This window comes from Bombyx mori, chromosome 11 (genome assembly GCF_030269925.1).
Source record: "Bombyx mori chromosome 11, ASM3026992v2".
In the NCBI taxonomy this organism is placed as follows: Eukaryota; Metazoa; Arthropoda; class Insecta; order Lepidoptera; family Bombycidae; genus Bombyx; species Bombyx mori.
In genome coordinates, this window is record NC_085117.1 from 3678129 (window position 1) to 3694304 (window position 16176).

General features: G+C 35.5%; 1 protein-coding gene and 1 long non-coding RNA gene across 8 annotated transcripts in view; both read right to left on the minus strand.

Annotated features, from left to right (window-relative positions):
* LOC101745271 (transcriptional repressor RHIT) overlaps positions 1–6847 on the minus strand; it is a 33179-nt gene extending 26332 nt beyond the window's left edge. The window contains exons 1-4 of one of the 6 annotated variants that reach the window (XM_012692985.4): positions 6601–6846; positions 3859–4014; positions 3019–3141; positions 1887–2003 (exon numbers count right to left, since the gene is read on the minus strand). In XM_012692985.4, coding sequence (XP_012548439.2) covers positions 1887–2003; positions 3019–3141; positions 3859–3994 — 376 coding nt within the window. In that variant the 5' untranslated portion in view covers positions 3995–4014; positions 6601–6846. Of the gene's footprint in view, positions 1–1886; positions 2004–3018; positions 3142–3858; positions 4015–6450 lie in introns of all 6 variants that reach the window. The other 5 variants (XM_012692981.4, XM_062671009.1, XM_012692994.4 and 2 more) reach the window with 5 other exon arrangements.
* Positions 6848–12964: 6117 nt separating this feature from the next.
* LOC134199601 (uncharacterized) lies at positions 12965–15480 on the minus strand. 2 transcript variants are annotated; one of them, XR_009974163.1, is made up of 4 exons: positions 15399–15480; positions 15151–15222; positions 14574–14694; positions 12965–14482 (listed from the first exon to the last, which is right to left on the minus strand). It is a non-coding gene; the product is annotated as an uncharacterized LOC134199601 (long non-coding RNA). The 2 variants fall into 2 exon arrangements; XR_009974162.1 differs by having other exon boundaries at positions 15151–15470.
* Between the last annotated feature and the right edge of the window lie 696 nt (positions 15481–16176).

A 16176-nucleotide genomic window follows, 5' to 3' on the forward strand; every position in this document is an offset into this window, starting at 1 on the left:
TAGAATTCATGATAAACGGTAATGGAATTTATTTCCAAATTATCATATTGTTATAAAACATTCGTTCTTTAGACTATTATATCGTCTACGGACTTGGTCGTTTTACGTTCCACAGTCAAAGGTACATACATACATATATACATACGTATGTACCCAACAAGACAAAAGCAGATATTTTGCGATTGTGGATTTATTTTGATTGTTTCTTATTTATTTCATACTCTCAGCCTGAATGGCTATAACTAAAAATCCCATTGATATGGCTCGAAGACTCATTTACGCCTATCACACTCGATACCAATATTTTTTTTAAGAAATCTTAGTTTTTGTTAGTAATTAGTACGATATCAACATTCAAAGCAGTATTAGTTATTAGTTCGGTTAGTTCGGTTAAGTAGAGATCCCGTCACTGGTGTTTGGACGAACAATTCGAGTATTTTCATAGATCACCGACAGATTTCGGTATTGATAGAGGCCTAGCCGAGCCACGGACGCCTGAGGAATCCAGCTGAGGGCTTTACAAGCCTAGTTTATGGAAAGACTCGTGGCGCTTGGGAAGCACCGTTGTGGGTAGTTCATTGGTTTGACGGGTGATGCGTGACAAACATGAAAGCAGTAAGACAGTGCGGGCGAACCGTTACAGATGAAGACTCAAGTGGTAGGCGATACGATGGAAAAGGGAGATGACGTTTACAACACAGATTGCAGTCTCCGTAGATGCATAGGTTCCAGAAGATCATTGAGCTAAGGATTGGCCGTAATCCGCACTGTGTGTGGTATCAAATGGAAGCTGAGGCCAAGGAGTCGTCCAAAAAATGAGAGCAGTACTCCACAGGTGGCAAATACTTATGTTATGTTCCAGATCATCCCGTCAGATTATGGTGTGATGGAAGGAGCATATTTAACTGGTGGTCATCGAGGAGAATCGAGGACATTCCAATCGCAATGGTGTAAACGTTAGGTCAGAAATAGTTGTAGTTATAAAGCTCACTTAACCAACGAAGGCTTCGCACTTTTAAAAGTTTTCTAAGACATTCAATCGTATACAACTATATATCTATGTAGCGGCAGCTGTCATAGAAGGCATAACGAAGAAATTTGCAAAAGCAAATTCCGAAAAACATTCGAATTGTTGCGGTCTATTTGAACAATGACTCCCGCTCGGTGGAAGATCTTCCCTTCCTCCATGAATTCGATTTTTACTAATTTTGTGGTTCTAGGATCATGAAACCCGCACGTTTGCCAATTTCCGGTAACGATACCTTTATATGGTAGCATTGAGCTAATACAGTAACTGAACCATTCGAAAGTCAATAGTACAATCACTCAATTTGAATTCATTAGATTTATTTAAAACAGTACCGCACACAAAGCACGTTACTGAATCATTATTATCTCTTGCAATCTTAATATTAGCACTTTACATTTACAGAAAACACATACAGTGACAACCTTGAACGCGCATATGAAGAAATGAAACCATCACCCATGCTTTTAACACCGTCATTGAGCTGCCGAATGACTGCCAAATGTGAACATTAACCAGCAATAATTATTTACAGCGTTTCACTCTATAGAAGTTACACTTCTCTGGTCAAAGGAAGGTGAGTGTTGTACAATAAAATTAAAGTCGTTTCTTAGGCGGGTCGCAATAAGTAGACAAGTTATTTAAAGTGGTGATAGTCATATTCATAAAACACTATTTAAGCTAGGATTGGTTATTAAGTGTTTATTAGTAACGTGTCTGTCTATATGACGCACATTTTCGTGCAACGTCAATAAGCGAAACGTGATTTCTGAGAGAGAAAAAAGCGTGCATTTTTTAATTAACATCCAAGAAGTGTAACTTCTAACATCCACGCATCGACTTCATTGAGCTGACGTACCCATTTCTCTAGCCTGCTTTCTCGCGGCTAAATTAGCTAAATACTCCGGGCTTGATTTGTCGATTCTCGGTCTGCCGCGTTTTCTTTTCATCGGTGTTGTAGTAGTCACGCTCGACTCTGTTACGTGATTTTTGTTCTTGTTTATAACTTTTTTCAATTCTGCCGCGCTATTGCTGCGGTGCTCAGTCCTAGCCATAGACACGAGAACGTAGATTCCGCCACTAGTCTTGCATCATAGACACAATACGTTTTCAAAGTTTCAAAAGCACCTTTCTATTTTTTAATTAACATTTGTTACGCTAAATTATTAGTAAAAAAGAAATTAACTAAATAAAAAGAAGCTTTGCTGATGGATCCTTGCCGGCTAGACAATTTCCTGTTGAACTTATAGAAATTTGCGTCGACAAGTGTGGGTCATTGAATGATTGGAATTTATTCGATAATGAATTTAAATGATGGCAGTTTCCAATTGACTAAAAACAAATCTGTATAACGTATAATAATCTTAGTTGATACAGCACTGCTTTTTAATTAACAAAAGTTCACAATAAAACAGTGTATGCTTATCAAGTGAGAAGTTATACTTCGATACGATATAGTATTTCTCGTGAAACCTACTTCCACAATCAACGCCTTGTCAAAATAGCAAAACTCAATACATTATCTTTATAATGAAATAAAATTATGCGTTGCATTGATGTGCCACTAAAATAGCAATCTTGATCTTTCCTAAAGCACAACTTCGAATAGGAAAATTATGTAGTCAATCTTCAGTCAGAATTTATGGTCACCATAAAATGGTGTCTACACAAAGGCCAATCAATCCTGAGCCCTAGGTCTTATATAGATTGTTTATCAGTCTCTGGTTCCCATAGTACATACACAGTAACCTTGTTTGAGGTCAGATGACCGTAGGTCATTTGTTAACGATATTATTTGTTATTTAATAATAGCTGTGTATCGAAACAAAGACAAGATTGGGAGAGTTCAGAGTACTTTCCATCTACTACCAACACTATTCATTCAGTTTTCATCAAACATCCACGGTGCCTTGTCAAAGCAGAATCAACCTTAAACTAACAACAAAAAGTCGATATTCTGTCGACCGTACAGTAACGTACGACAAACTTACGTGCATGCATGGCTTCCTGTTTGTGCCTTGCCGCGTAAAGCTCGACGGCTGGCGGAACGAAGTGAGAGACAGGCGATCGGTAATCGACACTGAGCGGCAGACCCCCCGGCAAACCAGCAGGCACTGGAAATCAACAACGGAAACTCTATGTTGTGCAAGTCAATATCAGATATAGTAACAGGAGCGTGGTTCTCGTCGAACCCGTCGCTTGCGACGAAGGGCTCCACGAGTAAACTAACCCAACAGACACAGCCCACTGAGTGTCTCACCGGATCTTGTCAGTGGGTCGCGTTTCCGATACGGTGGTAGATTCTGCGAAGCACTGCTCTTGCTAGTGCCAGTGTTAGCAACTTCGGCAGGTTTGACCCCGTGAGCTCATCTACTCGTTCGGTAACGCTGATATAGTCCCTCAAGGCTATCAGCTTAGGTAAGAAAAAAAAAGTAACAAGAGTAATAGGCAGTTTTCTCTGAGTAAAGGTATAGCTTATTAGTTGAAGAGCATGTCTTAGCAGTCAGGAAATAAAATGGGGGGAAGTTCAAGTCGATGGTACACTGCAAAAAATATCGATGGGAACACACTGTCAATGAACTCAGTGCAGGATGGTAAAAGCAAGACCATGGTATAATCTCAAACAATTTCTCTCTGCTCCGAAGCATTCCTGATGGAATATACACAGCACAGTACAGGGTTCAATATTCTGGTTTAAACGATAGTCCACCGATTTTACTATCCAGAACTAGAGACCTTGTGGATCAATGGTCAAGGCATTCAAACTATGATAATGGTTTTGGATTGAAAAGAACACAAATGAAAACATAAAAACTAGAATCGATACTGACCTTGATCCAAATTATAAATTCCATTATGATCCATTTTCAGTCTCTTCTCTGGCGAGTCCTTGGGCACTTCGGCAGATTTACCTTCCCTTTTCAGCTTTCCCAGGCCAGAGTCAAGCTGGCTCTCGCATAGGGCCATCTTCTATTAAAACTAGATAACTGAAACAAATTACCAAACCTTTAGAATCGAAAAGACTAAACATAAATGCTAAATATATGAAATGGTTTGAAATCACATTTTTTTAACTAGCTGTGTGTTCCATCTGTCAGTGGTCAGTCACCATAATCAAATAGCTTCCATCATTAAGACATGATGAGAAGAATGTCTTCTTTAGTTTCTTTATTACACACATTAGCGCATTTGTGCGTCACGAGACATTTGTGTAGTAAGCTCCTGATAAGTGTTGAGAGATTTACCAATAACAAATTTTTATTTTGAGAGATGACCTAAGGAAATTGCATCTCCTGGTTTACATATAGGGGCGAAAATACAACTATTTACTAGACGTTAACTGTAAAACTATGTTTCGTAAATTCTTCTTCTTCTTTGTCTCCACCTTATCCCACTAGGTAGGGTCGGCAAAGTGAATATTTCTATTCCATTCTCTTCTATCAGCCGTCATCTCAAAACCCACTCCTCTCTCTTTCTACTAGTGGTAGGACCTCTTGCCAGTCCGCGCGGTTAGATACACAACCCTGCCTATTTCTGCCATGAAGCAGTAGTGAGTTTCAGTTTGAAGGGTGGGGCAGCTGTTGTAACTATACTTGAGACCTTAGATCTTATATCTCAAGGTGAGTGGCGCATTTACGCTGTAGATGTCTGTGAGCTCCAGTAACCACTTAACACCAGGTAGGCTGTGAGCTCGTCCACTCATCTAGGCAATAAAAACAAAACTCGTCATTCATGCATATTAATGGTATATAATTTAATAAGGTACCTATAGGTATTGGTATCTTTACATTCAACAACCTAAAGATATTCATCTAATAATGTTTGTATGTTATAATATTATGTAGAGTAGGTTAGTGCATTGATGAGGTAAAAAAAGATTGAGAGCCACTGGCCATGATAGATAAGCAAACAGTTGAAGGCATGTAAGTATAAGTATTATGATGTCTGTTACATTATTCACATACTGCAAAAAGTTACCAATATTTTTTTATTTCATTGAGAATAACATTTTATTACAAGAGAAACTACTAAAATGACACATTCTGGTTACATAGTATTTATTGGTGAATCTTGGGTGTATTGAACATCTTTCTGTCTCTTTTCTTTTTCAAAATTCAGAGTAAGGGCATTCAACTTATGAGCAATCTAGCGTAAAAATTAATTGTCAAGATTCAACTTTGGTTAGTTAATAAAACTCATTAGTTCAGAGTACTTGTTTTTGCAATAATAATAAAAATTTATCGCATAACAAATTACCATACTTGGCCTGAGGAATATTTTAAGAAAGCGCCATCTATTCATATGCGTTTGAACTGCTTGACATTCTATGGTACAACAACAGCGAGTTTTGAATAAACAGGTTGAAAACAAGAATATAAACAACCTGTTTCAAAACAGAATTCTTCATCAATTTTGTCTACTTAATTTTAGAATATCAGATATATACATAAATCAGTATTTATGGTAGAGCATGTATCGATCTACAGAGATAAGGATCACTGTCCTGTGTATTTCTGAGGCACGAGTCATATGGTACGGGTCGACGACTGGCATTACCATGTTCAAGACTGAGAAGTTAAGTCTCAAGGTGGCAAGCGAGGTTTTAGTAGGCATTTAGAATCTTAGTGCTTCAAACATTTGTATGTGTTTTGTATTAGTGACCACTCTTAGAATTGTATAGTAATGAACAGATTAAAAAAATAACCAAAATTTTTCTTGCAAATACAAAACCCTTAAAAACTGATTAATGCATTTACATACTAGGTACTTTGTTTTATCATTGGTTTGTCCAAATTATGCATAACTGTTATATGAGTTAGGTTATTTAAAAAAAATTTTAACTTTCTCTCCAGGACTGATAATTTTAATTTTTAAAACATTATTATAAATTTCTGTTATGCTTTTCTCTTCCAACAAACATGTAACATAATGTTGATAAAATTGTTGAATGTGATAATTATTAAAACAGTTAATGATTTTTAAGGATTTAGATTTTCCTTTTTCATGTAATTTACCTACAAAATAACCATGGTACTTTTAAAATAGAGTATTTAAATCGCATAGGTGTTTGTACATTATGTTTTCTCTATTCCTAGTCTAGAAATATATTCAGTCATGAATCTATATTCCCATTTTCATCACTCAACAAGTATGTACCTACTTCTTTGAAATCTGTTTTCAATAATTCTAAAAAGTGCATGGTATTTTAGTTAAGTTTTCAAATTTGGAACTTCAAAAATTCCACAAAAAAGTATTTAATAATGTTGACCTCATTTCTTCGAAACATAAACGTTTCACACAAGGTCATAAACAAACATGACGAATAATGATCTTGTTTGAAAATACCATAAAATTCAATCGTTTGCTCTTATCTTCTCAACAAGTACTTACAATAATATGTATAAAGTACACAGCATACTTACACTTATAAAATTAACATTATATATTTTTCAATCATTAAATTTAACTAGAAACACTTGTAAACTTAACACGAAACTGTTGTTTGCATGAAATTAAAAAAAAAATCTTTGTCTCTAAATTTCGAATATTGTGTTCCAAAAAAAAACACTTACTTAGAACAACTAAAACCCTGAACGCAAGGAGGCGAAATGTAAAAGGCATCAAACAACATAGAAAAAGCTTTTGCAATCCGTTTCACATACACGCACTACATTCTAGTGTATTAAAACTGAATTTTAAACTATTTTGAAAAGTTTTAGACGTCGTAACGTGACGATATAAACAAAAACCAACGAACAGATTTAATAACAAGTGCGACGTCCATTTGCAAGAACGATGCGTGATTACTGCCTACGAAAAGTGCGAAAAAGACAAAAATATTTTATTGTCTGGCAGCACTGAGAGGTACACGACCGAATAACGATGCCTCCGAACTTTGATGGTTGACGGTCCGATATTAAGCAGTGGATCTACATATTATCTATTATTTTTCACATATTATATAAATATATAATTCTACATATTATTTTATTTTCACTGTTTTAACTCTATATTTAACTTCCAACAATATGCCTTAGTGCTATACTATATAGCTTATATATGCATATACTATGACAGGCCCGATTTATTCTTATTTTATCATTGTTGCATGACTTCGCTTTAAATAATTTAAGTGTTTATGCTGGACGTCTAAGTGCCAGTGGTAGGTACTCGAAGTCTACGGTGAGTCGAGACTCAAGAGTGAGTTTCAACATCAGAGCCGCGAGTAGTACAGAGCGGCCACCGTAGATTAAACACTTGATATTCGGCTGCCACGCCCGAAGTTTCTAACCCAGATGAGCTGTAGTTGGCTTTTGGGGAGGAAAGAGACAAAAAAGGGGCGTGAATTAATTAATTAATCAATTCGTTTTGTTTTCCTTGTTTAGTATGATTTTTTTCTATTTCTTCGATTCTATGAAATTCATCATTTCAATTTGAAATGATATCATAGTGATTAATATAAATGAAGTAGATTTTCCTTACAAATTTAATATTTTTTTCATTTGATTATCTAAACTCTCACATTTAAATACAACAAGTGGATTAATTGTTTTATTACAGTTAGATTAAAAAATAAAATTTTATTAGTAAAAACAATATTTCTTTCTATAAAGATGTTCGAGTAGGTATTTCGGAACAACAAAATCAAATTGACAACTGCATGACAGTCCTCATAGGATGATTAAAGGAGGCAGGATTCTAATGAAAAAAAAAGAAAATCCAAAAGGCATTATCAAAATAACGTTTAACCATTAAAATAAGACCACCTTATGATTTGTGAGAATTTATTATCATTTAAATAAATGAGTATCGATTTTACTCAAATCGAATTCTTTTGTTCGATAGCAACATTATTTGGGTGTGAGTTGCTCAGTTGCTCACTCAGCGTTGAAGATAGTTATAGGTAGGTCGCGGGCGGTCGAGTCGAGTTGGCATATTTGCCGTTTCAATGTTTGAGTTGATAAAGTATCAAGACGCAGGTTGTTATCGGGCGAGGCAGCCCGTCTCGGTTCACCTTGCATCGACAAAGCCGCGCGTATTCATTTGACACTCTGACGTGTATTTATTGTGTCCTCACACAATTATGGCAGTATTTTGTGGTATTACTTTAAACTAGTTTTTCGATTATTATCACATTTCGCCGCATTCTTTATTCTCGTATGTAATACAGAGTAAATTGTTAGTAGAATTTAATTTATGAAATCAATTAATCATCAGTTTTGTTTTAATTTAAAATCGTGTTCATTTTGAATTATTGATAGTCTAAATACTACTAGCCTTTTTTTCCGTGGCAAATAAGCATTGATCTCACATAGCTTTACATCGACTGGGATGTCGGTAGATTTATAAGAAGTAAGATCCTTTCATAAATAAGTGTAATTTAAACAAAAATTCAATTAACTACGGTCAATTTCGATTATAACTAACATTATTATCCGAAATTAGAAAATAAAATTTCAAGCGTAAAAATAAAAGTAATACCTATGTATAGTTTAAAAAAAAAAGTCTTTTTTTTATTGCTTAGATGGATGGACGAGCTCACAGCCCACCTGGTGTTAAGTGGTTAGTGGAGCCTTAACAATTCGAATTGAAATTAACATTTCATTTTAATTTTCTTCTTAACATATTGATACCGGTCAGGATGGTGAAGCAGATATAAATTTATAAATTTACTGTCCGTCGCGGATGTGTACATATTTTCAAGTTAATCAGACGTATTGAAGTCTATGAAGATGATGTTCAAAGTTTTGTTTATTGCATACAAACAGATATAAAACAATCAAACTAATAAATGCGTGTTAAAAATTAGGAGTCCCGGGGCGTTCGTCCCATTGTTAAGTCCCACAATTTTCTTCGTTTGTTTTATGGCGCTGTAATGCGTTCCGTATTGAAATGATTACAACTTTAAACATAACTTCAAAGGCAAAAAAGTATAGCCGTTGGTACCAACTAAATTACGGGGCAGATTTAAAAAAAAACCTTGAAATTCATGATTCGGCGGTCGCCAAGGTTATCAAGTAATCGATTTAATATTAAAAACGTATTTAACCTCTTAAACAATAAAGGATTCACGTTTTCAAAGTTAATTACGTTATGGTAACAAAAATCTTAATTATGACATACAAGATTGACATTTTATGACGCCATTATTACTAATGAGGTTTCATACTTCAGTGTACTAATGGCACAGGGAATAATCGACGGTTGTCAGTATGACTTTAAACTGAAATAATATTGACCTTCTTTGTATCTTTAACTGATTTTTAGATAGCTCGCTGACTGGGCTCAAGGTTTATTAGTTCGTTCATCGCCAATTTCATCATTGTATTTATTTTGAATGTGTTATAGGAATTAGTCTGATAGTGGCATTTGTGACAGAGAAGTTGAGAAGTGCACGTTTTAGATGGTATGGACATGTGATGAGACAAAATGACAATGAGGCTGTTGATAATTTTTTTTTATTAGATGCGTGGACGAGCTCACAGCCCACCTGGTGTTAAGTCTTTACTGGAGCCCATGGACATCTACAACGTAAATGCGCCACTCACCTTGAGATATAAGTTCTAAGATCTCAGTATAGTTACAACGGCTGCCCCACCCTTCAAACCGAAACGCATTACTGCTTCACGGCAGAAATAGGCAGGGCGGTGGTACCTACCCGCGCGGGCTCACAAGCGGTCCTACCACCAGTAAATACCACCAGTTTTAACTATGACTGTGAAAGGCCCTAGAGGAAGAGGTAGACCTAAGAAAAAAATAATGGATTGCGTGAAAGACGATATGTGTAAGAGGGGAGTGAGTGAAGAAACGGTACCTATATGATAGAGGAGTAAACATGTTGCGCCGACCCCAGGTGACTGGGGGAAGGGCAGGAGCATGATTTTTATTTTAATTACTGACTAGTAATTTAGGTACTACCTGACCTTGATTTGAGTTACTGCCTATTTCTGCCGTGAAGCAGTAACGCGTTTCGATTTGAAGGGTGGGGCGTTTCCGTTGTTAATTTTTATGGGCTCCGCTGACCACTTAACACTAGATGGGCCGTGAGATTCGTCTCCCAATTTAAGCAATAAAAAATACAAATTAATTAGTTTAATAAGTAGTTTAATAAACATTAATATCTTTAGTTCTCTGTCTGTTCTATTTGCCTTTTTTATCACGCATCATCCGGCTCTGGAATGGGAACCATTAGTGCCGCGATATATTCAATAGAGGCTTGAATCACGTCCTTACCGATCCATCAGATCTAATAACCTTTGCATTAGTCGCCTGCAGCTCTAACACTAGGAGCAGGCTTAGGGACCCCGGTTACCGTACCGACAAAGTGTTCGACGTGCAACCTAACCTATGCATCAGCCCGCTGAGTTTCTCGCCGGATCTTCTCAGCAGGTCGAGTAGATTCATTCGCGAAGCAGCTGCTCTTGAGTTGTTAGGTCAAATCCCATCCCTCCTGGCTGAGCCTTTGCTCGCCCACCTGTCGTCGTGAAACTGGAAAGGCTTCCGGGCCACCAGTAAACCTTCAATACTAAAAAAAAAGACGCCTGCCAGATGTTTGGATACGTAAAACATAATTTGATTTGTATCGCAGGTCCACCATCTCTGTTAATGTAAACAGAGATGTGCTGTGTGACACAAAGCATAACTAGAGCAGGGAAATCGATAGTATTTTGACCTAGACTCGACGGATCAATATAACCACCTCTCCCCCCCCCCCCCCTCCCTATTACCGACAGAGCGCATTCTGAACCAACACCGCTAATGCCACTACCACAGTTAGCGACCGTAAAAAAATCGAGATTAAATCGTCATAGTGATTTTAATTAGAACTATGATTTCTCGTGATCAGAGAGGGAGAGAGAGAATACACTTTATTGTACACCAAAACACAATTTACATTAAAAAAACAGTCAAGAAGCGGTTGCAGTGCAGTTGATACATTTGTACAATAGGCGGTCTTATCGCTAAAAGCGATCTCTTCCAGACAACCGTTTAATTTACAGAAATTCTGGAAAAGACAAAGACAGCAGCTATGTTGCAGTCTACTATTTTTTTTTATTTTTTATTGCTTAGATGGGTGTACGAGCTCACAGCCCATCTGGTGTTAAGTGGTTACTGGAGTCCGTAGACATCTACAACGTAAATGCGCCACCCATCTTGAGATATGAGTTCTAAGGTCTCAAGTATAATTACAACGGCAACCCCACCCTTCAAACCGAAACGCATTATTGCTTCATGGTAGAAATAGGCAGGGTAGTGATACCTACCCGTGCGGACTTACAACGGATCTTACCACCAGTAAGAATTAAAATGAGAGTCTCGCAATAACCTAAACATTCACGGTTGAAATGGGATAGATATATTATGTTACATCTTTAGGGATCCATCAGATCCATCAACTGTGGACGCCTTCAGCTTTAACACTAAGAGCAGGCTTAGGAACCCCGGTAAGCGTACGCTTAACTCTGCAAAGAGTTCGATGTGCAACTTAACCCGTACAGCAGCCCACTGAGTTTCTCGCCGAATCTTCTCAGCAGGTCGCGATTTCGATCCGGTAGTAGATTCCTTCGCGAAGCAGCTACACTTAAGCTGTTAGGTCTCCTTCGGAGGCGCTTGGGCAGATGTTAGGGAATCCCTCCCCTTCTGGCTGAGTCTTTGCTCGCCCAGCCGTGCTGGTGAAACTGGAAAGGCCTCCGGGCCACCAGTAATCCTTCAGTCCTAAAAACCTACACCAAAATAACATTTTTTACAATTTTTGTCTGTCTGTCTGTCTGTTTGTTCCGGCTAATCTCTGGAACGGCTGGACCGATTTTGACGAGACTTTCACTGATAGATAGCTGATGATATAAGGAGTAACTTAGGCTTTTTTTTAGACTAGCTTCGCCCCGCGGCGTCACTCGCGGTACGACAGTTACCGCGGGTAACATCGCGAGACTCAGCTATCTTCTATACATACAAATAAAATTGGAGTGTCTGTTTGTAATATTAAATAACCGCTTTTTACTACATGCATACGAATATATATATGGTACATACATCAAAATAACATTTTTTACAATTTTTGTCTGTCTGTCTATCTGTCAGTCTGTCTGTTTGTTCCGGCTAATCTCTGGAACGGCTGGACCGATTTTCACGGAACTTTTACTGACAGGTAGCTGATGATATATGGAGTAACTCTTCTTAGACTAGCTTTGCCGCGCGGCGTCACCCGCGATACGACAATAACCGCAGGATTCAACTATCTGTACATATAAATAATGTTTCCGAAGCGAAGCGATGGCGGGTCGCTAGTTAATAATAAAATTTAATGTTTCCGAAGCGAACCGAGGGCGGGTCGCTAGTTATACATAAAATGAGTAGGTACCTACTTAAACATCTTGTCTGTTAATAAGACTGAAAGCGACTCCAGAAAAACTATACTATATAGTCTACCTATATGTTTTTTAAATATTTTATTCTATTAATCCGTAACAGTAGATAAACAATAAAACCAAAAGCAGCGGCTCCGTAGATAAGTGTCAATATAACGATTTTTTTCCTAAGATTCTGGACTGAATTTGACATTGTAAATATTTTATCGAATTCTAAATGTGCATTTATTTGTACAAAACCATGACTAGAAGCATAGATTATACACTTAATATATTTGAGATAGATGCGCAACTCTCATTTTTATTTTTGCTTTAGTTAGAGCCCGGGACAGCAGGCGTCGCTGCTGTCGATTATTAGTCTCCCTACCCCCCACCAGGTGGCTTTTTTAGTAATTTTAATATTTTTTATAATTAACTCTCTTTATGAAAAAATCTTATCGTTTAGAATCGCTGAAATTCCCGGTAGTACTTATGAAATATTAAAGAACGTTTGATTGTGTTCAGCATTCTAATCAATAAGACCTTTTCATACAGAGAGAAAACAGTTTTTTTAAATAAAAAGCTGTAATTCTCTGTAAGCTATTTAATTTCCCTATATTACAAACAATTTACTGTTAAAAGATAGTATGAACGTACAATTGTATAAAATTTCGAATAACAATAACTCCTCTAGATTAATCCTACTAGAGTACTTAATAACATTAAATCGAAAGTTATCTAAAAGTTAATTAAGTCTAGATAATCAAATCATTCAATGTCACTTAAGTCATTTGTGCGAAATATAAACATGTCAGCTTTCCATTACAAACATAGTAGACAATTTGAATTAAATTTAATAAATTTGTTTCTTAACTATAGCAGTTCTTGCTTAAAGTTGATCGTGACAGATCATGACCTTGTATGAAAATATTACATCTATAAACACTACCTATGCTTCGTCATACAATAATTGTCATTTATACTAGCATTGTAGAGATAATACACACACTAAAGTGAATACTAAATTATTCTTAGCATTCTTATAAACATTTAGAAATTTAAGAAACGATTAACCCACAATCATGTTCATAACATGTTACATTTTGTTCTGCACAAACGTTTTATTACATGATTTGAAAAACAAAGAAAAACCAAAAAATGTTTAAAAAATGTAATGATGATTTAAAGTACTCTTAAATATTGATAGTTTGTACTTAATGACGCTTATAGTAATCTTAGACATGATTACATTAGTTATACTTTTATTCCCTATCTAAATTATTTCTATTCTGACGTTTCTGATGCTTTAGCTTTGGTAATACTAGATGAAACAAACAGCAGATTGAAAGAAAATCATCTTAAAGTTAATTACATTCATTACAAACCATTAGTTTACATTTTGTTACAAAAGAAACTGGTGTTCGTTACATGCAAATGAATTATAAACATACACATGCAAACATAAAATGTAAATTTATCTTTTAATCCAAATTAAATGTACACTAATATTACATCTAAATAATAGAAAGGGTTTCGAAAATTTTTATTGCACTCAACAGCAGACGAGCACGCAACCCGGCCCATGATAAGTGGTCACCAGTGCTTATAAACTTCAGCAGTGTCATAGGGGTTGCTGTCTATCACTTAAGTTTTAATAAATTATTAATATACTCAGTCACAAGCATATTGATTTCACATAATGAAAATGTAAGAAACATAATCATGTTTGGGCATTTTCATTTATATCTGCTCACACAGAAAACACAACTTAGCAAATATATTCCACAGTTAATCTAAATAATTGCAAATAATGCTTTTAAAGACCGTTGACTTTTGATCATTAATTAGAATCATCTTCTCGTAGAATTTACAAAAAGTTATTTACAAAAATTTATATCAGTATTTTCATATATTACTAACTTACTAATTACAACTATTCAAACGTAATACTATAACTATAAGAACTAAACAACCTATTTTAAAACAAAATTGGCATCAATTTAGTTCTTATGAACTATTTCAATTATTAATTTATCAATTATAAACATATTTAAAAAAAATTAAGATCCCTTGAGAGTTCACGTTCCTTGCTGAATCAGTTTCTCTTCTGAAACGGAGAAACAAAGTATCTTAAGTATGTAACAAATATTGAAAAAATACGACCATGAAAAATTTAGTGTTAATGTAATCTTACTTACAAATTAATATATTACATAACACGTTCTGGTTCAAATATAGTGCATCAATCTTTTCATGTTTCAGACATTTTAGTGCTCCTTATAATTTTTCCATAAAATTTTGTCATTATCAAACCTTTGTCTACAAAAATAAAAACATTATTTTATATTGGGTAGAAGGATGAACGTGGTCACAGGCCACTTGGTGTAACTTAGTTATCAAACACCAGGAAACAAAACGTGAATGCCATCATCTAACTTTGGATGTGAGATCAATTGTGCTGTATTTTATTTAAACAGGAAAGCATGACTGATTGATCATTCCAAAAAACTAGTTCGGGCCCACTTGACAATAAGCATATAATACGCTGAGTTGCAAAACATAAATACTTCCACCCACTCGAGACAATTTTATTATCTGAGGTGTGTGTGTGATAGTACGAGACTTAATACCGACTGTTTTGATCAAAACTTAACATATATGATAGCTAGGCAGCAGAAATAGGAAGGACCATTAGTTGGTGCTAATTCATTTAATTATATTATGAATATTAATTCTTTTAGCAAATAATATACCGGGAAAATAGTGTAAACTCACCGTTATCAAGGCATCCGAAATAGCATTTCATTTTCGATCTTCGAGGCATGCTGATTTTTAATAATAAACATTCTGTAAGAAATGAAAATAGTTACACAGGCTTACGAAACGCTAACGAAGAAAAAAGTATTGGAGCCAAGTTATGTCTAAAGAGAATTCAAAACAGAGTTTCTCAATGTCTAATCGTCTAATATTCTCATAAAGCTAAAAGTTGCTCTAAATTAATACTACAACGTAAAATAACTCACACCAAGACCAAAAAAAAACGATTTAAAAAATTAAATCGTTACGACATTTTGAAAACTTTTTTTTTTTTTTTGAGATTGTTTTCCGGCCCTGGAATTTTGAAAACTTCAAAGCAGTGTTTCCACTTACGTTTTTTTTAACACATTTTACCCTAGTTTCTTTTGAATTTACCCTAAAATTTCCTAGACAACTTTCATAAATCCTTTATATAGAAAGCGTAAATAAAATACAGAAAATAAACCACAGCATATTATTTAATGTAGGTATATATAATATAAACGCCCCCAGAAGATCATAGATCTATAGGATTAGAATTTTCAAGGAAGTCGACGCATTGCTTTTATATTCTTTTGCTGCACAACCTAACACTGTTCGGTTCTAAAATTGAGCAATTGTTTGCTGGCAAAGTTGGGAACTTTCTATGAAGCAAGCCGTTCAAGGTTTCATTAGAAAGCCTGTTTCTTTTGTCAGTTTTTTAATTTGAGAACACTGAATAATCTTTCCACCTCAGTCTTTGAAGAAGGAACTGCTAGCAAAAGTGAAATGACAATTACAAGGTTTTCGTAAATGAAATTACCATGATAATCTTTCATGGTACATGAAGTACCTGTATATTACAATACAAGTAAGTTCTGGTGACATCAACGAAAATAGGTAAATAAAAATTTGGCGGATTATACTTATTGGGATTCTGGGGAATCCCTAAGAAAAAGCAGTGGCTTAATCTATGATTTACTTTACTAGAGGGTTACTGTTGAATCAAACCTTTATAGTTTTTAT